This window comes from Clavelina lepadiformis, chromosome 2 (assembly GCF_947623445.1).
Source record: "Clavelina lepadiformis chromosome 2, kaClaLepa1.1, whole genome shotgun sequence".
Lineage (NCBI taxonomy): Eukaryota > Metazoa > Chordata > Ascidiacea > Aplousobranchia > Clavelinidae > Clavelina > Clavelina lepadiformis.
This window is the reverse complement of record NC_135241.1, coordinates 19,784,626-19,810,289: the sequence shown is the minus strand read 5'-3', so window position 1 is coordinate 19,810,289 and position 25,664 is coordinate 19,784,626. Positions and strand designations below refer to the sequence as shown.

The 25,664-nt window shown below is 37.4% G+C and overlaps 3 protein-coding genes and 1 long non-coding RNA gene across 5 annotated transcripts; all 4 read left to right on the top strand.

Annotated features, from left to right (window-relative positions):
- Window positions 1–1,614: 1,614 nt before the first annotated feature.
- LOC143445075 (very-long-chain 3-oxoacyl-CoA reductase-like) lies at window positions 1,615–5,052 on the top strand. Its single transcript, XM_076943905.1, has 7 exons — window positions 1,615–1,965; window positions 2,044–2,090; window positions 2,171–2,246; window positions 2,370–2,587; window positions 3,860–4,042; window positions 4,204–4,353; window positions 4,458–5,052. The coding sequence occupies exons 1-7, from the start codon at window positions 1,824–1,826 to the stop codon at window positions 4,554–4,556; spliced, it is 915 nt and encodes a 304-aa protein (XP_076800020.1). The 5' UTR covers window positions 1,615–1,823; the 3' UTR covers window positions 4,557–5,052.
- Window positions 5,053–9,022: 3,970 nt separating this feature from the next.
- On the top strand, window positions 9,023–17,148 carry LOC143445071 (uncharacterized). Its single transcript, XR_013113790.1, has 3 exons — window positions 9,023–10,413; window positions 10,540–16,037; window positions 16,126–17,148. It is a non-coding gene; the product is annotated as an uncharacterized LOC143445071 (long non-coding RNA).
- A 166-nt stretch (window positions 17,149–17,314) lies between these two features.
- LOC143445070 (very-long-chain 3-oxoacyl-CoA reductase-like) lies at window positions 17,315–20,890 on the top strand. Of its 2 annotated transcripts, XM_076943901.1 has the most exons (7): window positions 17,315–17,558; window positions 17,692–17,738; window positions 17,840–17,915; window positions 18,062–18,279; window positions 18,741–18,923; window positions 19,546–19,695; window positions 19,800–20,890. In XM_076943901.1, exons 1-7 carry the CDS (start codon window positions 17,426–17,428, stop codon window positions 19,905–19,907), a joined length of 915 nt encoding a protein of 304 aa, XP_076800016.1. In that variant the 5' UTR covers window positions 17,315–17,425; the 3' UTR covers window positions 19,908–20,890. The 2 variants fall into 2 exon arrangements, with proteins under 2 accessions (XP_076800016.1, XP_076800017.1); XM_076943902.1 differs by lacking the exon at window positions 17,840–17,915 and having other exon boundaries at window positions 17,416–17,558.
- A 2,339-nt stretch (window positions 20,891–23,229) lies between these two features.
- Window positions 23,230–25,650, top strand: LOC143444924 (very-long-chain 3-oxoacyl-CoA reductase-like). The gene is made up of 6 exons (XM_076943717.1): window positions 23,230–23,317; window positions 23,453–23,499; window positions 23,580–23,655; window positions 23,781–23,901; window positions 25,162–25,344; window positions 25,506–25,650. Exons 1-4 carry the CDS (start codon window positions 23,230–23,232, stop codon window positions 23,870–23,872), a joined length of 303 nt encoding a protein of 100 aa, XP_076799832.1. The 3' UTR covers window positions 23,873–23,901; window positions 25,162–25,344; window positions 25,506–25,650.
- Window positions 25,651–25,664: the final 14 nt, after the last annotated feature.

Sequence of the window (25,664 nt, the reverse complement as noted above, 5' to 3'; positions counted from 1 at the left end):
AACCCTTTGCAATCAACAAACTGTAAGAATCGTGATTTCGTAAACACTAAAGAAAATTTACCCCTGCAGCACTAAAACTCGCGAATCCTTAATAGACGACGTCATAATGTGTTGCAAATAAAACATCGGATAATAATACGTAACAATCTTATCCTGATGCCAGACCGCTGAAACCGAGTCTATAAACACTACAACAGTTAAAATTTGCAGAGTCACATGAAGTAACGTGACAGGACACATTTAATTGGCCCGCCGGCCAGGAGTTTGACACATTTGACCTATTTGATTGCGCCAACTTTGACTAAAGGAGCGTCGTTTTTGGTGTTTTAACATATACAGTAAATGAATATTATGTCAAAACAAATTTCTATTCAAAGGGTTAACACATTGTTTAATAATCGTTATTGATTTCCTGGTTTCTTTAATCTTGATGACTAACAAACGGTTATTTGCAGTTTCAACCATGTACCATGTAGTCGAAACTTGGAAAATAATCAAGAAAAATTGGGTCGCTTAATCTTTATTTGTGTCCTACATTTGATTCGCGATCTTCTCTGACCAATAAGTTGAGAATCCATGCTGCTCTAATCTAAAGCCGTTTTGTGAAGCCCTTGCAGAAAAGTAGGTGAAACAGATCTCAAGTAGGAACAATGCTAGCTGGGTGTAGGCCTATAGCATAAAAGCTGGCTCAGTGTAATGGCTGTATTATAAGTAAATTCAGCTGATGTTTGGAACTAACAAATTTTGAATTTTGTAATGTCAAGTAGGTTTAAAGCAAATTTATAAATGTAACTACGTAAGTTGATAACTAGACCAGTAAGTAAGTTGGTAAAGCGAAGATTAGTGGTGTGTGTGAGAAGTTGCGATATAATAGTTCAACAGTCATAGAAAGACGCAGAGGTGAACTGCTAAACATTATACCATACTTATTAAGAGAGATTTCAGCCCAGCATGGAATTTTCTTCATCGTTAAGTATGACTTTTAAGGCTATCTTTCATTTATAAAAATTTCGTTGATTTTATTTTTTCATTAAGTTTTGACTTTTTAGCTTAACTAAATTATTTTACTTTCGGAAGTTAATTTATTTATGAACTGCTTGAATTGAGTAAAAAATGATATCATATTAACAAGCAATGAACAATTTGTGGTAAAAGTTATTGCACTCCAAGCGCGATTTTCTATTTCTTTGTAGGGTACGCGTTTTCGGTATATGGTCGCGTACAAATAGAGTATATCAGGTAGAGTCCAGTTTATATGTTCTTTGTGTTTTTACAATGAAAGTATAAACAGAAGCTACCTGACGGACACAAATCATGTGATTCATCTTTCAGGAACATAAATTAGAATACCATCATATTCGCGCATAAGTTGTAGACCTTAAGCGTATAAACTTAATTGCAAAAAACTTAATGTTCCCATAAACCCAGGAGTGAACGTCGGGTACGTGAGAGCACTTACAATTTGAAACGTTCGTACCAAGAATTTGAGCTTGTGTTCGGCACCTGCTTGTTTATTGATTAACTTAGCACCCTTTCTGCCCCATATAATCAGCGGCGAAAGTAAACGAACGCGTGTACGCCTTTTCGTTCATTGTACTTTGCTCACAAACTGTAAAGACTGTTCGGTTCAGGCGATGTAACACTTAACTTCTTTGTACAACGCTCCCCTGCAGCTTGATCAATTTATTTAGTGATAAAAGAATGGAAGCTTAATGATTTACGAGTGTTAATGAACCATACGTCACAGGAGTAAGATACATCTAGGTAGCTATAGCTTTATAAATCGTATTGCGCATTTTGCAAAATATAAAAGCATCTTCGAAATGGATTGTTCAGTTTTTCAGTATATTGGTATTTTTACCTCCCTGTATTTCATCGTCAAGATTGTACTGAAGGTAATAGAAGGCAGTCGTTTGTACATCTTCTCGACTTATCCGAACTTCAGCAAATATGGCAAGTGGTCAGGTATAAAAAATATCTGGTTTATGTGACCATACTAAAAGCGCAATAACACAAATAGTATTTCTATTTTCTATTTTCCAGTTGTAACCGGGTCGACCGATGGCATAGGAAAAGAAACTGCTATTCAGGTAGGAACCGTTTTGTAAGAAACAGGATAAACGACAGCAGTTTATGTTAGCCATGTAAATTGTAATATGTACTACTGCAGCTGGCTTCACGTGGTCAAAACATAGTCTTAATAAGCCGAAGTGAAGAAAAATTGAGAAATGTGGCAAATGAAATCGGTGAGTATACCTTATGCTAGTATAGCTTATTTCAAAAAAACTCTACAGAAGTGCACTAACACTTAAATACTCTACTCTTGACAAAGCTTTCATGGTTTTAAACTAAAACATATGTATTTGCAGAGAGCAAACACAACGTCCAAACCAAGTGTCTGACGATAGATTTTAGTGATGACGAGGAAATATACAACAAAATAGCTGATTTCTTGCAAGGTCTTGATGTTGGAACACTGGTTAATAATGTTGGAATTGCTCAGGAAATTTCTTGCTTTCATGAACACCCAAATCTTTCAAAGTTTCTTAGAGATATAATACGCCTCAACGTAATATCAGTTATAAAGGTGACTATCTAGGGTTGGGAATTTAGCTGTTAGCCGAATGGCATTAGCTGTTAGCTGCAGGTTAGTTGCCATAGCCGCTAATCGTCAATTCACATTGTTAATTGCAGGCAATATTCTATTTATTCTTTAGGAACGCTATGGAAAGTGTTGTATAAGCACTTTCTACCAAGCTAACCCACAAAATTTACCAGGAAGACATAGCATTTAGGCATTGAATTAATTAACAAAGCAGCAAATTTTCATTAGTCAATGGATTACCAAAAATTTTGCTCCATATCTTCTTCTACATGTAAGTTTGCGGCTCATGGCTAACAAAATCCTTAGTCGCTAAGAAATCTTAGCCGCCAGCAGCTATTACTCGGCCAAATGTTACCAGCCCGAGTATTATATGCACGATTGTACTTGCTCCGCAATAGCAATAGTCGGCAATCTACGGCCTTTTAATAGAACAATAGTTCCCTTTAGTTTTGGAAGTATTAGCGCAGATTGTACAATCAGGATGCCCAAAGCTCAGTTTCTGATTATCGGCAGTCGCGCAAGTGACGTGGCTTTTGTGTGCATAAGGCCTTGTAGGAGATTGTGACCCACCGATTCAGAACGAGTTGGCCCGGCATCATATGAGCGTCTTAGAAAACCGCTGTAGCGGTGACCGACGCTTCCTATGCGCTATAGGTTTCACAGCTTTGATGATGCGCGTTTTTGCGACATAGGATACAAATTTTTGAGATAAAAATTTACGGATATGGTCTTGTACGTCTAAAATATGCCCATGGATTACGTGTTCTGCGTGAATGTTTGTGTGCCAAGTGCGTTACGTGCCATACGTTGACTATGTGCGCTAATCTATACGTTGCCTAAATGCAGTAACTAGAGTTTACTAGACTATATACGCTTTGTGGACTGTGTGCGTCATATGAACTTTATTCGAAATGTATTGTAGGTAATAAATGTTTGCCCCCGTTCTGCTGCACAAGAATCAAACACGCTGTTTACAAATCACCAATAGAAATTCATACAATTCGGAACTATGATTTTTTTCAAGCAGAAATCAATACACTATATGTTGTTTTCAATCATCAATAACAAATGACAAACTGCGCATTGCTATACTAACTCAAAATACACGACAAACGTCATCATTTTTATATTTTCAAACATCGTTTTGTCTTCAATCATGATTGTAATCAAGAATGTCCACATAACAGCAACAGACATTTAGAATATATTTTTGACAACGCTTTACACTTTCTGTCATTTCTAATTATTTCATAGATGACGCAAGTTGTGCTTCCTGGAATGGTTAAACGAAAACGTGGACTCGTTTTAAACCTGTCTTCATTTGCGGCTGTTAAACCAGTAAAAAACTACGCCATGTACTCGGCAACGAAAACATTTGTTGACTACTTTGCCCAAGCACTGAGTTACGAATATGAAAGCAAAGGAATTACTATTCAGGTAAATATTACCGGAGCAAAGTGTTTACTTTGTAAAACAGTCAAAGCATTTCATCACTCGTAAGATTATTTTTACTTGCGTTTTAGCACTTTATTTTACCGAAATACTGTTGAAAGCAAAACCAATGCAATGGATTGAAAATTAAAACTTTATTTCTGCAGAGTTGCATGCCAGGAACAGTTCTGACTAACATAACAAAAAAGTATGGGGAATTCCAAAAAATGCCCTCACCTGAAACATACTGCAAGTCGTGGTTGGCAACAATAGGCAAAGCAAGATGGACTCATGGATACTGGAAACACGCAATTGACGCAAGTTTTGTTTCATTTGTTAAGTTTTAGTGAAGTTTACTGAACGCGCTAAGGTTTCTTTTAGGATGTTACTCTAATTAACAGAATCTATTGCATGTATATAGGGCTGGATATGGAGCCAGCTTTCAACTGATTTAACTCAAACAATAGGTGAAGCTCGCATGAATCGTGCAATGGAACTTGAGAAGAAAAAGCTTAATTGATTGAATATAAGATACCTGCAGCTTACTGATCGCACTAATTTTGAAATGCGCGAACTCCATAAATATTCAATATATTCAAGCCATATATGATAGTTTGATAGGGTATAGGGCCCGGCCACCTTTCACAGTATACTATTTTCTGATTTGTTAATATTAGCTAGTGCATAGAACTGCATAGCCCTAAACAATGCTTGAAAATGACTTTGTTTTGTGTTAGACTTGTCAGAATGTTCATAACGTGAGTCGTGGGAGACAATGTTTTCATTAATACAAACTCTCGTTTTGCGACTCACGAAAAAATTGGCCTACTACATGCACCCAGAATAACTTATAATCTCAATTTTTTGAGCATTTAACATCTTAGAAAACTTAATTTAGCAACTTTAGATATACATACCTAACAGACCTTATTACAAGGCATACTATATTTTTGTGATTGAAAAGTGGGACGCTTCAGAACAACGAACCTTATCAGATAAATGTGGTTCATATTTTACTAGAAGTATGCTATTATTTTGGATTCCTATCGTCATTGACAACTAAAGTAGTAAGATACCAAGAAAAACTAAATTAATTCATTTTACTAAAAAACAAAACAATGTTCTAGCATTTGTAAATTTACATAATCGTCCAATCATACTTTTCTGTAGAAAATACTTTCTTCAAGAACTCTTTATTCGACTTTATTCTCTCATAAAAATTACAGCAGGAAAAGTCAGTGTTAATTTTGCAGGTGGTAAGGGCTTTCACATTGAAATGGTTTTGTAGAAGGAAATGCAATTAATTAGTACCGGAACGAATTCAGTTCTTTCCATAACCTAACTGCAAAAATATCATCTCCTCCTTCTAGCCCGCTATTACTGAACTAGCGAATGCGCTAACAATAAACTCACTACTGGACCAATTACTCGCTGCAATGACGTAACAATTACTTTTACATTTAACACAACGAAACAAGAACACGCATCGAGCATTCAGCAAGTTGTCTAAGCAGACCTAAAAAACAGCAAGCTAATATTCAAGTGGTGTGGGGCAATGCTGGCTGACTAAATGCCAAAGCGGGACTTTGGGTTGACTCATGAGCGGGACGCCGTGACAAAGCCTTAAAAAGCAGGACTGTCCAGGCTAAAACGGGACGTATGGTAAGTCAAACAGAATACCTACGAACCATTATTTATTGCTCAACCCATTGGTGCTTGCAGAATACAGAAGATGATAAGTTATTACCATCATTTGCTATGCTTACCCAAAGTAGGCGATAAAAAAGTTATAGCCTACGCTAAAAACTCTGTCACAAATAATTTCATGTTTTCTTTTCTAAAAGGGTTAAATTTATCACAAATTACCATAATTTCCGAAAATAACTATGTCAAATTAAGCTATTGCAAATTGAAACACAGACAATGCAACGTTTGATCAAAAAGTGCCAGTCACCTCCAGTGAAGCTTCATTGCCATCTCTTTCCAAAACTACTCGACAAAAACAGCCGAAAGAGCATGAATAAGTGTGATTTTATTTCGCTTTCTAACATGAAATACAGTGAAAATTTACCCTGCTTTGAATGAATTATAAATGTATAAGAGATTTTCTTTATTACTTTTCGGACTTTATACTTGCTGCAGGTACCTTATTTCTAAGTGCACTATTAAATAATTTGTTAAACCTTTTCCGAAATCTCCTGTTGAGTCTACTTCTTATTATTATTACTGTTTGTGAATGACTATTTTACTGAGATTCTGTGTTAGGCCTATTTACTTTTAGTCTTGGTGTTTTCGCCTTATTCGTGCTTCAGTGCCTAATTCTCATAAAACAGAAGTGAAGTTTCGTTATGTGGTTAACCAAAAAGTTTTTTTGTCACCTGTGGTTTACTTGTGTTGGCTGTTGCGCTTGAGAGGCTGACGTACCGCCCGAACGATATAAATTGGAAGGCGTGATAAGACCATTAATATCCCATAAAACAATGGACACAGTTTATACATTTTACAGCCCAGCGCACGAACTATAACCACTTCACCAGCAAAACTGACTTGTGTGTACTTCAGTATAGGTTATCTATGGATAAGACCCATGGCCCATGACTCTCCACAGAAATCAGAGATGAAACAATAATAATATATAACACGTCCCATTAGTTAAAGTGCGAACGGCAATACGTTTCCCGCGTTGCATACACGGACTTGTATCAGTTGTATGCACTGTGAATTACTGGCTACCGAAACCCTGCTGGACGTTGTTACCACTTCACATCGGAGAGAAGGGGTCCTGGGGCCGATTTTTCATCCCGGAGCGGCCCACGGGGTGTCAATCAAAAATCAAAGGGCGTTATAATGTTTCCGGTTATGAGTTGCACCTTGAGTGAACTTTTAGGCCAGTGTTTCCAATTTACTATTCATTTGAGAAGCGAGGAAAAAAGCACATACACGCTAGCAAAACCAACACTGAAATTAGCCTGACATTTTTACAATTACTCGACGTACGATGGGTCAATTTTGACAACTAAAACATTTCTGATACGGCAGGACATTCCCCTTTCGAACCTTGTATTGGCTTTTCTTTTAACTACTTACATACATATTTACTAAGCAAATAAATTGAACGTTTACAATCCTAGGGCCTGCCATCAAAACTAGATGCCAGGCATTATTACACCATTCACCATTCAAGTCAAACAAAGCTTTTGTTACATCATAAACATTTTGTTACATTTGAATTCACACATAGGGTGGACTCACCACCTTTATTTAAAGACTAAACGTGTACAAATGTGTGACATACATACTTCCGTTCATCCGCTGTGTTCCAAAGCGTCTTTGTCACTTCCCGCTGATTAAAGTAATATAGTTGGTACGTTGTCAATTCTCCCCACTAAGGCGTCAATCTTTAATAACAGGCGACATTATGTAACTGTACGTACGCAAATTCGCGTACCCATCGCATATTCACAACTATCTAGTTCTAATGGCTAGAATCTAGCGGTTAGATTCTAGACTAGCCTATACATCTTTTATGAAGTCAGATTGGAAATTGTGACGTCACAAGAGCGTGTGGTTTGAAATTTGTATCGTCAAAACAGTGCTTGCCTGCTGATTTTGCTTTGCCGGCCGGAGTAAGGCTCCTATTTGTCCGATTTCCTCGCTTTTTGCAGCAATTAAACAAAAAACGATTCCACGGTTGGAAAGAGGAACGTCTCTCCGTTTTAGAAGTGTTTTAATTGTCGAAATCGACCCAACATACGTCGAGTAATAGTGAAAAGTTCAACAAATTTCACGCTGGTTTTCGTGTTGGATCCGCAAGCATACACGTACTTTTTTCCCTCGTTTTCTCTCAATAGCGGCCGGAGAGAAAAGTCCTGGGGCAGGTTGTTTCGACACTGGCGCGCTCCCCGGTAGGCTAAACCAAAATCAAAGGACATTATAGTCTTTCCGGTAATGAGTCGCACCTTCTATAAAAATTTGGCGTTTCTAGACCCCACTGTTAAAAAGTATTTCCGGCTTGTGACTCACACACTGACTGTACACTCACGGAGATGTACATGTATAGATGGAACATGCAAACAGTACAGTAGAAATTGAGCTTTCATTGAAAAATGTTCATTTTTTAATCCTTGATCTGCTGATGCAACGTTTATCATTACTGATGTCAAGTTTCATGTAAAATTTAGATTTCAATCCGATGGTATTGCTGATTAGTGATTACTAAATTTACTGGGAAATTCGTGACTTGCCGCATGGTAGCCGCTTATACGCTGCGTGTTTTCTTTCATGTAAAAGGGCTGCAACAAAGTGTTGTACAGTACCTTGCAAAAGTAAGACATAAACCCGATGATTAAATGACGCATAAATTCGTGATTCCAGAAAAATACTTTAAACAAAATTTACTTGACCTAAGACAATTTACAACCGCGTCCGCCAAAGTGACCTACTTGAGCTGCTTCTGAAAATCTCAATAGAAGTAATGATGATTATTTACAGTACAATTAGAAACAAATTTTGCAATACAAAATGCGAATGCAACTAGTTTTCGAAAATGGGCAGAAAAGACGTTTATTTTATCATTGCGTGACAACGGTGGAATCTGTGTTGGTGAGGTGTTGCGCTCGGCTCAGAAGTGCGGAGGAGTGTTGATGTCAGTCTACGTTTGGACTTTTTAGAAGAAAAATGGTTGTTTTTATCGAAGAAATGCTATTAAAAATTATAAAAGCAAAAGGAGCTAATTGACTAGCTACAAACGCGGGAAGTTTCCTTGCTAAGGAACATCCTGGTTACAAAAAGTACCGAGTACCGGGACCGAACTAAATTTCTTGAAAAAAGTATTTTGGTACAGAGATTCGGTACATTTTTTCCAAAGTACCGACGATACCGGTATCAGTACTGAAAAAGTCCCGCGGCACAATAATTCGGTACTATTGTTACGTTGTTTTACTCTTGTTTTGTCATTCCGCAGTCTTGTCTGCCTCCAGGCGGAAGCGCTTGTCGATTTGGCTGCGCCTTGTCCGTTGCTACAAACAGTGATGATGACATTCTACCGAGACCAGTACTGCTGTGTAGACGTGCCTAGTTTTTACCGTTTTGAAATACAATCTTATAGTTAACTGCAGGTCTCTTCGAATCAGCACTAGATAAAGGCTGGTAACATTTGGCGAGCACGGCAGGACCTGCAGTTTCAAAACTTGTATAAAGAAAGTGATCTGGACCAGATTTTATCTGTGATGAATTTTTTTGCCCTCCTCCGAACTTTGTACTTGGAGAAAGTTTTAGCTCGTATTTATCCAAGTTTGAAAGTTTCTGCGACAGTGTGGACGCAACAGCAGCCGCTCGAAAACATGCTTTTATGCTGAGTTTACCGGAAGAGGTTAAGCTGGAAATGAAATGCAACGGCGCAGAGGTAGGCACCAAGAATTATGTAGAACTAAAGTCCAAAGCTGAGGAAGTTGCTTTTGTCTCACTTCGATGTAACAAGGCCAAAGAACAGCTTATACAAAGAACCCAAGCTTTTGGTGAAACGAATCGAAGTTACGTCAACGCCCTTGTCAATTTAGGAGCAATTGCATACCCGAAACCGGAAGATAAAGGCACGAAGAATGACGTCTTGTATAACGCTTCGATAGCTGGCCTGCGTAACAAACATGGAGCAGAAAGGTTGGTCACGTGCAACATGGAGGTACAGTGTTCAAAGTTTTTAGATGCTGTCAAAAATCTAAGGTTGCATCGTTGACTATGATGTGATGACACTCAAGGCTGGTGGAGGAACATTACCGCTATTGAAAGAACCAAGTATTTTGCACAGTTTCCCGATTGCATTAATTGAGTCACTGCTTATCCCCCCGTTTACTGAGGTTGTGTTGCCCTGTAATGTTAAATGCCCGACGAAGTCCAAGTCTAACGACGTTTTTTACAGAGATCTGCAAGCCTGCTAGAGAAATACGAAATTTTAGGCGCGAATTACGTAACAAAAACCAAGAACAATTTGGTGCCAGTTAGACTTGCCAATTGTACGAATAAAAGCAAATACATTCCGGCTGGGACAACTGTTGCAGATTTAATACCAATTGTTGAAGAGAACGTTTCGTACATTAACGCCTACTCATTATATTGAATATCGGAAGAGGTTGCTGAGGAGCCAACGACCGATGATGACGTGTTGTCTCTCAATGAACAACTGCATCTAAATGATCTTAATTTGTCAGATGTTGAGCGGGAAGTTGTAATCGAAATGATTCGAAGACGGCAACCTGATTTTTCACTCTCTTAAGGTGATCTTGGCAAAGCCAATATTCTTACTCACAGTATTGACACGGGAGAGTACTGCAGTGATACGCCAACACCCGAGAAGAATGTCAGAAGAAAACAAACGAAAGGTAGATGAGTTGCTAAAGGATATGTTAAATGATAATGTTATTAGTCACTCACAGTCGCCTTGGTCTAGCCCAGTTGTGTTGGTAAAAAAGAAGGACGGTAATGTGACGTTTTGCATTGGCTAACAGGGATGTCAACGATTGCGCTAAGAAGCACAGTTTTCCTTTGCCACGGATTGATGACAATTTGGATCAACTCTCGGGGTGCAAATATTTCACCAAACTGAACCACACTGGTTACTGGCAAATACCGATGAGTGAAGACGACCGTGAAAAGACAGCGTTTATGTGCCATCGAGGGTTATTCAATTTTAATGTTATGCCTTTTGGACTAACAAACGCACCTACCACGTTTCAGCATTTAATGCGGATAGTGCTCGATGGGGTTGAATGGAATGGTGCATAGTTGGCTTACCTGGATGACATCATCATATATGCACGCACCTTTCAAGATCATCTGCACAACTTGGACAACGAGCTTTGCCGATTGGTTGCAGGTGGCCTCAAACTTATACCGTCTAAATGCAATTTGTTAGATTCTTGGGTCATGTAGTTTTAAAATCGGGTATATCGTGCGATCCGGAAAAAATCTCTGCGGTTTCTAATTGGCCTGCGGCGTCGTCGATAAAGGATGTAAGGCAGTTTCTTGGGACTCGCATCATACTATCACGAGTTTGTCAGATATTTTACCAAAATTGCGGCCCCACTGTACCATTTGACGAAGTCTCAAAAACAGTTCTGCTGGAATGGTAAATCTTTACACTCATTCAACTTGTTGAAAGACGCACTCGTAACAAACCCGGTATTGAGATACCCGGACATTACGCAGCAGTTCATCCTCGATACAGCTGCTTCAAACTCTTCGCTTGGCTGTGTTTTGTCACAGATTGTATATGGTGAAGAGCACCCAGTTTCATACGCAAGTAGGTCTCTAACGAAAGCAGAAAGAAATTATTCCACCACGACGAAGGAACTCCTGGCAATAGTTTATGGAGTACAGAAATTTCGTTGTTATCTTGGCACACCTTTTCTTTTTCGCACGAACCACGCTTCGTTACGGTGGCTGTGGACAGCAAAAGAAACATACGTTTGTAATGAAATGGTTGTTTATTTTACCTTAACCTGTAAGGTTGACCACTTCACTACAATGTTTGTCAGTTGAATTGTTTATTGCGCTCGATGTTATGAGTCTTCGAAGGTCGTTGTCTGCTTTTCTCAATCTTAGAATTAATTGTTCACCTTAACGAATTATTGTCTTGTGAAGCTGAACTTCTTCAAATTGAATTCACAATTGTTACACAAGAATGATAACTGCATAAACTGATTATATTGAAGCTTCTTTGAACGAATACATTTAGATAAAACATTGGTACAGCAACTATGGCATAAAGACGTACATGTTGCGGCGTTCATCGTAATAGCAAGAAAAGAAGAATGAATAACTCACACTGCACGCACATTAAGCAGGAAGTAATCGATTACGTCACGCAGTGTTATGCTTCGCTGATTCGATATTCAAAGATGAGAATTGTAAATGTTACATTAGTTATAAACTTATAATATTATCACACGTTCAATGTGCGCGCTGGTTTGAAATATTGGCTGATTTTGATTTTAAGCTAATACATCACTCTGGATCAAAGCACTCCAATGCAGACGCACTTAGAAGGCCACAGAGCAGAAAAAGAAATGATTCTAGTAGTGTCGAATTGAATCTTGACAAGTATCCGTTTGCAGTTGAAGAAAACTTTAAAGCCAGTAAGAACTCGACAGAAAGTGTTTTAAGTATTGATCTTCGTGAGGTTTTTGGTTGGACTCCTTATCAAATTTCACAAGCTCAAAAGTCCGACGAACATCTTTGCATAGTACTAGGTTGGATTAGAGCCGGCACAAGACCCCCTTTTAAGAAAATTAAGAAATTGAGCAGTGACGGTCGACATTACTGGTCTTTGTTTGGAAAGTTTTTTTTAATACACCAGTGCTTGCACCGCTGTCTGGAAAACACATTGACACATCGACCCATCACAGACAGCCCAAGAAACGGCATTTGTTCTCTATCATAACTGAATGACCATTCATAGTGTTCCGGAGCGTATTCAGAGCGGCCGAGGAGGAAACTTTGAGAGCCAGTTGTTTAAAGAGCTTATTGATCTTCTCGGCTGCAAGAAATCAAGAACCAAAGCATACCATCCTTCTGGGAACGGAGCGGTTGAAAGGGCCAACAGAACAATCCTTTCCATCATGCAGAATTATGTCCTGCGCGAGCCACTGTCCTGGGATAAATCCGTCTCCTCAATTTGTGCGACCTATAACGCCAGTCGACAGGAAGAGACAGGTGTTTCTCCACATTTCCTTCTGACAGGACGAGAATTGAAGTTATCAGCAGACTTGATGACTGGACAGTCTTCAAGTCATCAAATCATCGTCGGCAATGTTCGATTTACAAGATTGTATGCGGCTTGTCCACGAAGTCGTACAAACAAGACTCAACCAACGTCGGAAATCCATGAAAGCACGTTACGACAAGTCGGTATCGAGAAAATCGTAGTTTTAAGTAGGAGACAAGATCATGTCGCAAAAAAACTGTCATATCAAAAGATGAAAAGCGAAATTTTCACCTCTCGTATTCAGGTCTCTACAAAGTTGTTGTGGCTTTGCCGCCTGTAAATTATCTCATTCGCAATCACCAACGGATGTTAAGAGTGCATTTTAATAGGCTAAAGCTAAGCAGAAGAGATCATCATACAGGGATCTCTTTCTATAATCAAGCTAGTCTCCAAGAAGATGTCCCCCAACAATTGGACATGCCCTTGACTGAAGCTTACTTTTTTAATAACCGATCAAATGCAAATCGTCACGAGAGTAACAATTTTAATAACTTTAGTAACTCCCGAAATAACGGTCGATTTCGCCAGAGCCTACTCGTTACACAGACGTCGAAACGTATTAATTGTTTATTTGTGTGATGCTTAGTTTTATCTTGTTGACTACTTTCCTATGATTTTCGTTTTATATACCACAATATCAAGTATGATGGTATATTATGTCGGACCTGTTTATATACGTCCTATTTTACAGCAGCTATCAATCTCACGTTTTTATACCTTTTGTGGTGATATTAGCATGAAGCGTGATTTATAGCCCACCGATACTTTTTATTGTGTTTGTGCTATTGTGTTGGTATAGTCATCATATGATTAAACTTCTTTTTTAATAAGTCATTTTAAATTTTGGGTAGTGTAATGTTTGTGTTTACATTATTTGCATAGAAATGCTGTACCTTAATATTCGTTTATTTTTGATTGATGTGATAATCATAATTTCTGTCACTAGTGCACCATTTTGCTGTGTTTAAAGAATCGTTTTTGTAAACCTTTTTTATGTGGCCCACTATAGCATTAGTAGTCGAAAAAGTTTCCTTCAAAATTCACAAATTCATCTGGGAAACAAAAGTAATGGCGGTTGCTTCATGATTATATTGAAGTTTGTCGTTGTATTTACCATATAGTTAGCCTATAGCTTGTTATGCTGATTGATGTTCAAACAATGCCAGAGCGAAATTTATTGAAGGGGGGGAGTGTTACGTTGTTTTACGCTTGATTTGTCATTTGTCATTCCGGAAGCGCTTGTCGATTTGGCTGCGCCTTGTCCGTTGCTACAAACAGTGATGATGACATTCTACCGAGACCAGTACTGCTGTGCAGACGTGCCTAGTTTTTACCGTTTTGAAATACAGTCTTATAGTTAACTGCAGGTCTCTTCGAACCAGCACTAGTAAGAGGCCGGTAACACTATAATACTGCCAACCTATGGATATAAGCAGATTACGTAAGGTTAGTGTTGCGTGAAGAACGTATCAAGTTACTGTATTTCAGCTGTGAGCAACAGATGCAGACGTGTACAAAGACTTCAAATCGGCAAATAATTTCTTTTATCGTTAAGAACGACATTAGAACATACTTTGAAAGTGAAAGTTCAGAGTTTCTTGACCCCGCCGTTATAAATCATTTCTGGTTTGTGGTGTACAAACTAGTTAAATCTCTCTCTAACACACACACATATAAAATATATATAAACTAGATTGTCTGCCATTCTCTGGATGGAACCTTCCTTTGCTAAAAAGAGTCCATTAATTTTTCAGCTAATCCACATACAGCGCGTTGTGTGTTCATCCGCTGTGTTCCAAAGCGTCTTTGTCACTTCCCTTTGATTAAAGTAATATCATTGGTACCTTGTCAATTTTCCCCACTAAGGCGTCAATCTTTAATAACAGGCGACATAATATAACTGTACGTACGGCGAAATAGCCACTTTAAAAAATTCAACGCCCAACCATAAACCTTCAAACATTACGTTAGCGTGTTTATTTTCAATGCTTATTGTTTTTGTTAAGCGCTGTCAGGAAGTAAGCTACATCGTTGCGTAATTAAATTCGCGTGCACATCGCATATTCACAACTATCTAGTTCAGCGGTTCCCAAATTTTTCTAAAAATTTTGCCTAGTGGACCCTTTGCAATTATTTTGATATTTTACGGCCCTATAAAAATCAAAGAATGCTATAGGAAAAATGCAAAAACCACACCAATGAAAGAAAAACCAAAAACTACCAAATACGGCAAGCGTTTAATGGGATGGGTGCACTTGTTTTGCTGCAATTAACTCATCAATGTTTGGTTTGGTTTTGGATAGCGCAACTCTCATGTCGAGCACTACATCCACCCTCTGAAACTGCTTTAAAGCTTTAAAGACTAATTCTCATTGCGCACCCTCTGAAACTACTTTACGGACCCTAGTTGGTCCCCGGACCCCAGTTTGGGAACCTCTGATCTAGTTCTAATGGCTAGAATCTAGCCTATGTATCTCATAGGAAATCAGATCGGAAATTATGACGTCACATGAGTGTGTGGTTTGAAATTGGCAATGTCGCAACAGTGCTTGCCTGGTGATTTTGCTTTGCCGGCAGAAGTAAGGCTCCTGTGTGTCCGATTTCCTCGCTTGTTGCCGCAGTTAAACAGAAAGCGATTTTACGGTTGGAAAGAGGACAGTAATTCGATAACACTATAATACCGCGGTACTGCCAACCTAGGGATATAAGTAGATTCCGCAAGGTTAGTGTTGCGTGAAGAACGTATAAGGTTAAAGTATTTCAGCTGTCATAAACAGATGCAGACGTCTGAACTTTAGGCTGTAACTATGTACAAGGACTTCAACTCGGCAAAGAATTTGTTTCATCGTTAAGAACGACGTTAGAACATACTTTTAAGTGTTGAGTTTACAATCTTTCCAATTTTATAATTAATATAAATTTGTGTATCTCGGAGCCATTAAACATCGGTGTTCTACATTTTTATAACTCAAGCTTATAGTGACAGGTTTTGGGTAAACGGTGACACCTGAAGCATTTTTTATATTGTATTGTCCGAACTTGGAATTGTTCATTTGTACCACTGAACAATAGCATGCATCGTTAATTCGTTGCTCAAGGGCATTACAACGGTAGCGTTGCTGGGTGTATCGGACACGGTTTGTACATTTTCAGCCCAGCGCTCGAACTATAACCACTTCACCAGCAAAGCTGACTTCTGTGTACTTCAGTGCAATTCTGCAAAACTCCAACAGTAATGAGGTAAAAAAATCCTCAAATCAAGATGAGGTTGAACTGGGCGTTTAACATCAAACCGACTCTAATACGTTTGAAGTAAATTTATGTATAGGTAAGAAGTAAGCAGGTGAGCCAAAGAAACCCACAGCAAAGCAAAGATTAGCATTGTGTGTAAGACGGACCGTAAAAATATTTCAGCAGTCTGATGAAGTGAACAGATGAAGAGGTCTGAACTTTAAATCGTAATTATTAACGGATGGTACAACTAGGTAAGGAATTTCCTTCCTATACAGTTAAGTTCGATTTTAGAACATAAGTAATTTACAAAAGCGGTTGTCAGCTGCAGGCTTATGCCATAATTAAATCATACGGTATAGCAAAGTATTTTAACTTCCTTTATATAAACTGTACAGCAAGCAATGTATTAAACATGGACAAGACCGTCGACTAACATCAGCGCCAACTGGAAATATCGAGCTGGCCGGGAATTTATAAAAACACATAGACTATAAACCCGTTTGAAGGTGAAAATAATGGGCCTCAATTTGGCTAACTGCTTGTTAATAACTAATTAAAAGAAATTAAAATTAAACAGACGCGCCTAGCTCAAAGTTTATACCGCTCCAAGGTTATATTTTTTATCGCAATTTGTCGGTAAAAGTTTATCAGTAATCTTAATGTTTTTCGTAAGGTCGTGTAAAATAAATTTCTGTTGCAATGCAGTTGAATGTTCGGCTTAATATAGTTGAGTGATAGATTACGAGAGATTATGCCTTTGGCGTTGTTGTACTTGTGTTAAGCTTTGGTTTTAAAGATAGAATAATTTGTCCATTTGAACTTTGACTCAGGGTTGTAAACCGGCCTTATGTTGTTAAACTAAAACTGAAAATATAAGCCTGAACAGGACGCGAAGCCGATATAATTTATTTGAAGCCGGAATTGGGCCCCGACAGGTAATTTTACTGAATTAATCAAAGTCATCGTTTGATGCCATTTATGAACTGTCATCATTTTCTAAGTTGCGCTGTACGGGAGGGTTTTAGCACTCCACGCGCATGCACATTCATGTAATGTAAAGAAAGTGGAATTACGACGCATAGCGGTCGAGGCTGTGGCTATAAATAAGTAGGTATAAATTCGGGCCCGAATTTGGCTCGATTTGTTTTTTGTTAGAACTTAAGCACGACCCGGAAAGTCCGACTCGGCTTACTAAGCTGCTGTCACCGTTTTAACTTCCTCCTTATACAGGAAGCATTATGGTAAACATAAGCGCCACCGGCCAAGAACATCATCATTGCATGACGGTCAATATGTTATTATGCGTCCATTAATATTTCACAGAATTGCTTTAGGCTTGAAGCACTTGTTCATGGTTTAATGCTTTAGTAAGCGAGATAGAATCAGATTTAAAAATGGTTTTTCAATGGATTGGCATTGCAACTACAACATACTTGGCCATTAAGCTTGTATACTACCTGGCACAAGGCGCTTACTTATATTTTTTCAGAACTTACCCGGATTTTAATAAATATGGAAAATGGTCAGGTAAGCAATAGCTTTAATTGATCTTTATTGACAGTGTTTATAAATAATTATCAATTGATTTGCCTTATCTTCTAGATAAATTAGTTGATATGGGAAGCATTCATGCGTTATTGTTATACGTTTATATTCACAGTGATTACGGGAGCTACAGATGGCATTGGAAAAGAGACCGCATTTCAGGTAACATGTTGCGTTAAAGCACGATATAATTGAAAATGCATCGTCATCAAACGTTTTCAAATAATTTGTAAAGCAGGATTAAATAATCTCGTTAAACACAGCTTGCTTCACGTGGTCAAAACATTGCACTGATTAGCAGGAATAGGGAACGGCTGAAAAACGTGGCAAAAAAAATTGGTAAACTATACTTAGTAGTTACTCAATTAATCATTATTTTATTATTGTTACAAATTGTTGACACTTTTGCAGTTGAGTATGTACTAAAATCTGAACGCACGCTAATGCTAAGAATATCGGAAGTCATTTTGAATACTTTTTTAAAGAGAGCGAACACAATGTCCAAACCAAGTGTCTGGCGATAGATTTTAGTGGCGACGAGGAAATATACAACAAAATAGCTGATTTCTTGCAAGGTCTCGATATTGGGACGCTAGTTAATAATGTTGGAACGGACCAAGAACTTGTTCGCTTTCTTGAACAATCCAATCTTTCACTGATTATTAGAAATCTGGTTCGAGTGCACATAATGTCAATTCTAAAGGTGAGTACCGAAGATATATTTGTGAGTATAACAAGATACACGCAATGCATTGTTTAGGTTACCTTGGGAATTGATATATAGTGAATTAAAATGAAAAATCCAAAACGATTTTGGTTAAAAATGGTATTAAGAAGTTAACAGTAGTCCGTATACAGTTATACACAATATAATAGCTTTCGATAAAGGAGAAAAGTTAAAAAAGTGTCATTCAAAATGGTATATCCTATATATCAAAAAAAGTATATATACTAAAAAATATCACTGGTTATACCATTTATATTCCTTACACTTACAAGCAACTTGTATTGCATAGAGCGCAAACGCACCAAGTATTACATAAAAGATGAGTTTTACTAAATTTTAGCATAGTTAAAATAACGTTTATAAATAACGAGTTGTTCATTGTCAAGTTGACATCGACAGATATACATAGTAATTGAAAGTTAATTATTTTTCCGCAGATGACACAAATTGTGCTCCCTGGAATGGTGGAACGAAAACGAGGACTTATTTTAAATTTATCTGCATTTACAATTCTTCATCCAATTGGAAAATTTGCAATAACGAATGCAACAAAATCATTTATCAACTTATTTTCTCAAGCACTAAGTTATGAATATGAAAGCGAAGGCATTACCATTCAAGTATATTTTATTTCTTCAAAAATCTTAGCCTAGAGTAAATAGGATAATTGTTTCTTTGTTAAGGTGTTAGTTTTGCTTATGATACAGACAGGTGTCGGCCAAATATTGAAAACGTTTGCCATAGGCGTACTATACATTTTCTCTCCATGCCGTTCGCGGGATTTTGTGAAGATGAAAGCTGAAGCCGATATGAAAGTCCTACTGTAATCATATATTCAAAGTACTTTGCTTTATAATGTCAACCAAGACAAGTAGCTTAGACATATTATTCAGCAAAATCTTGGTCAACAGGTGGCAGAAGTGTCTGCTTATTGTTTGCATCACTTTAATTAAGGGATGTTTTGGGTTGCCTGACACAACACATGTGTGTTTCGTAAGCGTCGTAGTTTTGGTTTTTGCTGTGTGTGATTGAATTCTTGTGTTACGTGTACATAATTGCAATATTGTGAGTCGATTTTCGTTAAAAAGTATAGTATTGTCAAGTTTGATACATTTATCAGATACATACTCATGGAGGTTTTGTCCGCTATATCAGCGGGTGTTACCAGAGAAATATCAATCCTAGTGCTTTTATAGTCCGATGAGAATAGTTTGGGACTAAAATCGATGTCATTTCTCACAGAGTTGCAGACCTGGTGCAGTTGGGACTAAACTGTCACAACAATTTGGCGATTTAGAAAAAATGACCAGCCCTAAAGACTATTGTGCGTCATGGTTGGCAACAGTAGACAAGGCAAGATGGACTCATGGTCACTGGCAACACGCAGTTGAGGTAAAATGTCTGACATTTCCTCTAAGTTATATATCTTTATCTATCAACATGCTAAAAATGTGACACAGTTCAGTTTGTGATTCTTGTGCCAACTATTTTTACAGGCCTGGGTTTGGGAGAAAATTCCAACTGGTTTAGTACAAAAACTGGCGGACTATTTTTATATGGAACCTGGAGCGAAAATAATGAAAGAATTAGAGAAAAAGAAATGAAGCGAATGCCTTTTAGAACGGAAGCAACCAGCTAAAACTGAAACATTTGTTCAATGTACAGTACATATAACGTTGTAACCTGTATCGTCTTGAAATTATTGCTATACTGTCACCAAATTTCACGTTCGGGAATTCTTTGTATATTAACCATACTGACACGCGTGTTAATGTAGCACTACACATTGATACGTTTTTAGTTGTATAGTTAGATGTATATTCCAGGATGTGTTTTTAGATTTATTTCACCCGTATTATTGTGGCCATAATGTGTGACTGCGTTTTTATATAGTATTAGTAATTCATCGATATGTCACTTGTGACTGCTTTTATTGTGATTAAGTTTTCTACACATGTACACGGTTTACACCTTTACCCACAACTCCTCCCGAGGTATGTTACGCTGCCCGCAATTTCCAATCTCACACCCTAATGATAATTAATTGATTACCTCTGTGGTTTGTTGGAGAAGAGTTGATTCAGTCTACATTTGGTTTTAAAATAAGAAAGACGTGTGTTTTTATTAAAGGAATGCTCATAAAAGATAGGAGAGCAGAAACCGGCTAATCGACTAGCCATAAAAGCGGGAGGTTTCCTGGCCAAGAAAAATCTTGGTTATAATACGGCCAGTAAAATAGTTAGACAAAAATGATAAGGTATTTAATTGGATTTATGTGTTATATTTGTTTGTGCATTTGGATCCATGTTAGCGATGCTTAATAAGACGTGTCTGATTTTTCTTGTGTGTTTAAACAAAACGTATAAAACTAAAAACGTAAAGTTTTGTTAACCGAAGAGTCGGAACACTTTTATTAATAGGAATATCTTGTGTTTTATCATTTCTTCGACAACCGCTTATGTTTTAACGCAAACATTTATTCCAGAAAAACCTGACATTTTTCTAGAAATTTCTAGATTATTAAATAACTCTGCTTGTCGTAAAATGCAATTATATTCCTGAAGTGACATAAAATTAACGCATTATTTTTGGTGGTTATATAATTGTCAGTCGTTTTAGTGTGTACGAGAATAAGTTGTTTTATAGGGCTGTCTTAGTGTATGTTCAAATCCTGCAACTCGTAGAGACAGAATGAAAAAGACAAAAGAAAATGTTTGATAGATAAGTTTTTGAGCAAGTTGACTTAATTTATCAATGGAAAGCGCAATAAAATACCGACTATACAAATGTTTATTTACTGTAGTATCATTATAAGTTTTTATTTCAACTGTTATCGGTATAGCAAAATAGTACACGCTTTGAGATGTTTAACTTGGATAAGTAAAAGTTATTATCAAATTTTGGAATAAATATTGTGCAAAAACAAATATTAAACGCTTTAAAAAACCAGCGCTTTCTTGAAGCCCAACACGTAGTGCCAAGGTCTTAGATCTATGACATGGTTCTCAGCCACTTACTGCGCATTTCCAGTTTTGCGCACATCAAGTTCCAAGGCAGAGGTTTGCAAGTTTTATTAACGCGAACCAAGTTTTTAGAGCGTGATGGATCAGCGTGTTCGACACTCGCGATCTAACCCTTTGCAATCAACAAACTGTAAGAATCGTGATTTCGTAAACACTAAAGAAAATTTACTCCTGCAGCACTAAAACTCGCGAAGCCTTAATACACGACGCCATAATGTGTTGCAAATAAAACATCGGATAATAATACGTAACAATCTTATCCTGATGCCAGACCGCTGAAACCGAGTCTATAAACACTACAACAGTTAAAATTTGCCGAGCCACATGAAGTGACGTGACAGAACACATTTGGCCCGCCGGCCAGGAGTTTGACACATTTTGACCTATTTGATTGCGCCAATTTGACTAAAGGAGCGTGGTTTTTGGTGTTTTAACATATGAACGAATAATATGTCAAAACAAATTTCTATTAAAAGGGTTAACTCATTGTTTAATAATCGTTATTGATTTCCTGGTTTCTTTAATCTTGATGACTAACAAAGGGTTATTTGCAGTTTCAACCATGTACCAAGTAGTCAAAACTTGGTAAATAATAAAAAAAAACTGGGTCGCTTAATATTTTTTTGTGTCCCACATTTGATTCGCGATCTTCTCTGACCAATAAGTTGAGAACACATGCTGCTCTGATCTAAAGTCGTTTTGTTTGCTCGAGGAAAAGTAGGAAATACAGATCTCAAGTAGGAACAAGGCTAGCTGGGTGTATGCCTATAGCATAAAAGCTGACTCAGTGTAATGGCTGTATTATAAGTAAATTCAGCTGATATTTGGAACTAACAAATTTTGAATTTTGTAATGTCAAGTAGGTTTAAAGCAAATTTATAAATGTAAATAAGTAAGCTGGCAAGTGAGTAAGTAGGCAAAGCGAAGATTAGTGTTGTGTGTGAGAAGTAGCGATATAATAGTTCAACAGTCATAGAAAGATGCAGACGTGAGCTGCTAAACATTATACCATAATTATTAAGAGAGATTCCAGCCCGGCATGGAATTTTCTTTATCGTTAAGTATGACTTTTAAGGCTATTTTTCATTTATAAGAATTTCGTTGATATTATTTTTTCATTAAATTTTGACTTTTTAGCTAAACTAAGTTTTTTATTTTTGGAAGTTAATTTATTTATGAATTGCTTGAATTGAGTAAAAAATGATATCATATTAACAAGCAATGAACAAATTGTGGTAAAAGTTAATGTACTCCAAGCGGGTTTTTCGATTTCTTTGTAGGGTACGCGTTTTCGGTATATGGTCGCGTAGAGTATGTCAGGTTGAGTCCAGTTTATATGTTCATTGTGTTTTACAATAAAATTATAAAAAGAAGCCACCTGACGGACACAAATCATGTGATTCATCTTTCAGGAACATAAATTAGAATACCATCATATTCGCACATAAGCTGTAGATCTTAGACCTATAAACTTAATTGCAAAATACTTAATGTTCCCATAAACCCAGGAGTGAACGTCGGGTCCGTGAGAGCACTTAAAATTTGAGACGTTCGTACCAAATTTTAGAGCTTGTGTTCGGCACCTGTTCGGTTATTGATTACCTTAGCACCCTTTCCGCCCCATGTAGTCAGCAACGAGAGTAAACGAACGCGTGTACGGCTTTTAGTTGATTGTACTTTGAACACAAACTGTAAAGACCGTTCGGTTCAGGCGATGCAACACTTAACTTCTTTTTACAACGCTCCCCTACAGCTTGATCAAATTATTTAGTGATAAAAGAATGGATTCTTAATGATTTACGAGTGTTAATGAACCATACGTCCCAGGAGCAAGATACATCTAGGTGGCTATAGCTTTATAAATCGTGTTGCGCATTTTGCAAAATATAAAAGCATCTTCGAAATGGATTGTTCAGTTTTTCAGTATATTGGCATTTTTACTTCCCTGTATTTCATCGTCACGATTGTACTGACGATAATAGAAGGCAGTCGTTAGTACATCTTCTTGACTTATCCGAATTTCAGCAAATATGGCAAGTGGTCATGTATAAAACAATTCTGGGTTATTTGACCATAAGACTAAAAGCGCAATAACGCAAATAGTATTTCTAATTTCTATTTTCCAGTTGTAACCGGGGCGACCGATGGCATAGGAAAAGAAACTGCTATTCAGGTAGGAACTGTTTTGTAAGAAACAGGATAAATGACAGCAGTTTATGGTAGCCATGTAAATTGTAATATGTACTACTGCAGCTGGCTTCACGTGGTCAAAACATAGTCTTAATAAGCCGAAGTGAAGAAAAATTGAGAAATGTGGCGAATGAAATCGGTGAGTATACTGTACCTTATGCTAGTATAGCTTATTTTAAAATTCTACAGAAGTGCACTAACACTTAAATACTCTACTCTTGACAAAGCTTGGATGGTTTTAAACTGAAACATATGTATTTGCAGAGAGCAAACACAATGTCACACAATTGGAATTGCTCAGGAAATTTCTTGCTTTCATGAACACCCAAATCTTTCAAAGTTCCTTAGAGATATAATACGCCTCAACGTAATATCAGTTATAAAGGTGATTATCTAGGGTTGGGAATTTAGCCATCAGCCGAATGGAATTAGCTGTTAGCTGCAGGTTAGTTGCCATAGCCGCTAATCGTCAATTCACATTGTTAATTGCAGGCAATATTCTATTTATTCTTTAGGAACGCTATGGAAAATGTTGTATAAGCACTTTCTACCAAGCTAGCCCACAAAGTTTATCAGGAAGACATAGCATTTAGAGGCTTTGAATTAATTCACAAAGTAGCAAACTTTCGTTTGTCAATGAATTACCAAAAATTTTGCTCCATATCTTCTTCTACATGTAAGTTTGCGGCTCATGGCTAACAAAATCCTTAGTCGCAAAGAGCTCTTAGCCGCTAGCAGCTATTAACCGGCCAAATGTTACCAGTCCGAGTATTATATGCACGATTGTACTTGCTCCGCAATAGCAATAGTCGGCAATCTACGGCCTTTAAATTGAACAATAGTGCTCTTTGGTTTCGCAAGTATTTGCACAAATTGTACAATCAGGATACCTAATGCTCAGTTTCTCATTATCGGCAGTCGCATAAGTGGCTTTTGTGTGCATAAGACGCTGTAGGAAATTGTGACCCACCGATTCAAAACCAGTTGGCTCAGCATCATATGAGCGTCTTAGAAAACCGCTGTAGCTGTCACCGAAACTTCCTATGCGCTATAGGTTTTACAGCTTTGATGATGCACGTTTTTGCGATATAGGATACAAATTTTTGCGATAAAAATTTTGCGGATATGGTCGTGTACGTCTAAAATATGCCCATGGATTACGTGGTCTGCGTGAATTATGTGCGCCAGGTGCGTTACGTGCCATACGTTGACTATGTCCACTAATCTATACGTAGCCTAAATGCAGTAACTAGAATATGTGCGCTTTGTGGACTGTGTGCGTCATATGAATTTTTTGTGAACTGTATTGTAGGTAATAAATGTTTTGCCTCCGTTCTGCAGCACAAGAATCAAACACGCTGTTTATAAATCTCCAAAATAAGTTCATACAATTCAAACTATGACTTATTTTTCAAGCACAAATCAATACACTATATGTTGCTCTCAATGATCAACAACAAATGACAAACTGCGCAATGACATACTAACTCAAAATACACGACAAACGTCATTAATTTTATATTTTCAAACATTGTTTTGTCTTCAATCATGATTGTAATCAACAATGTCCACATAACAGCAACCGACATTTGGAATAAATTTTTGAGAATGCTCAACGTTTTCTGTCATTTTTGTTATTTCGTAGATGACGCAAGTTGTGCTTCCTGGAATGGTTAAACGAAAACGTGGACTCGTTTTAAACCTGTCTTCATTTGCGGCTGTTAAACCAGTCAAAAAGTACGCCATGTACTCGGCAACAAAAAGATTTGTTGACTGCTTTGCCCAAGCACTGAGTTACGAATATGAAAGCAAAGGAGTTACAATTCAGGTAAATATTATCGGAGCAAAGTGTTTACTTTGTAAAACAGTCAAAGCATTTCATCACTCCTAAGATTACTTTTTCTTGCGTTTTAGCAATTTATTTTACCGAAAGACTGTTGAAAGCAAAACCAATGCAATGGATTGAGAATTGAAACATTATTTCTGCAGAGTTGCATGTCAGGAACAGTTCTGACTAACATAACAAAAAATTATGAGGAATTGCAAAAAATGCCCTCACCTGAAACATACTGCAAGTCGTGGTTGGCAACAATAGGCAAAGCAAGATGGACTCATGGATATTGGAAACACGCAATTGAAGCAAGTTTT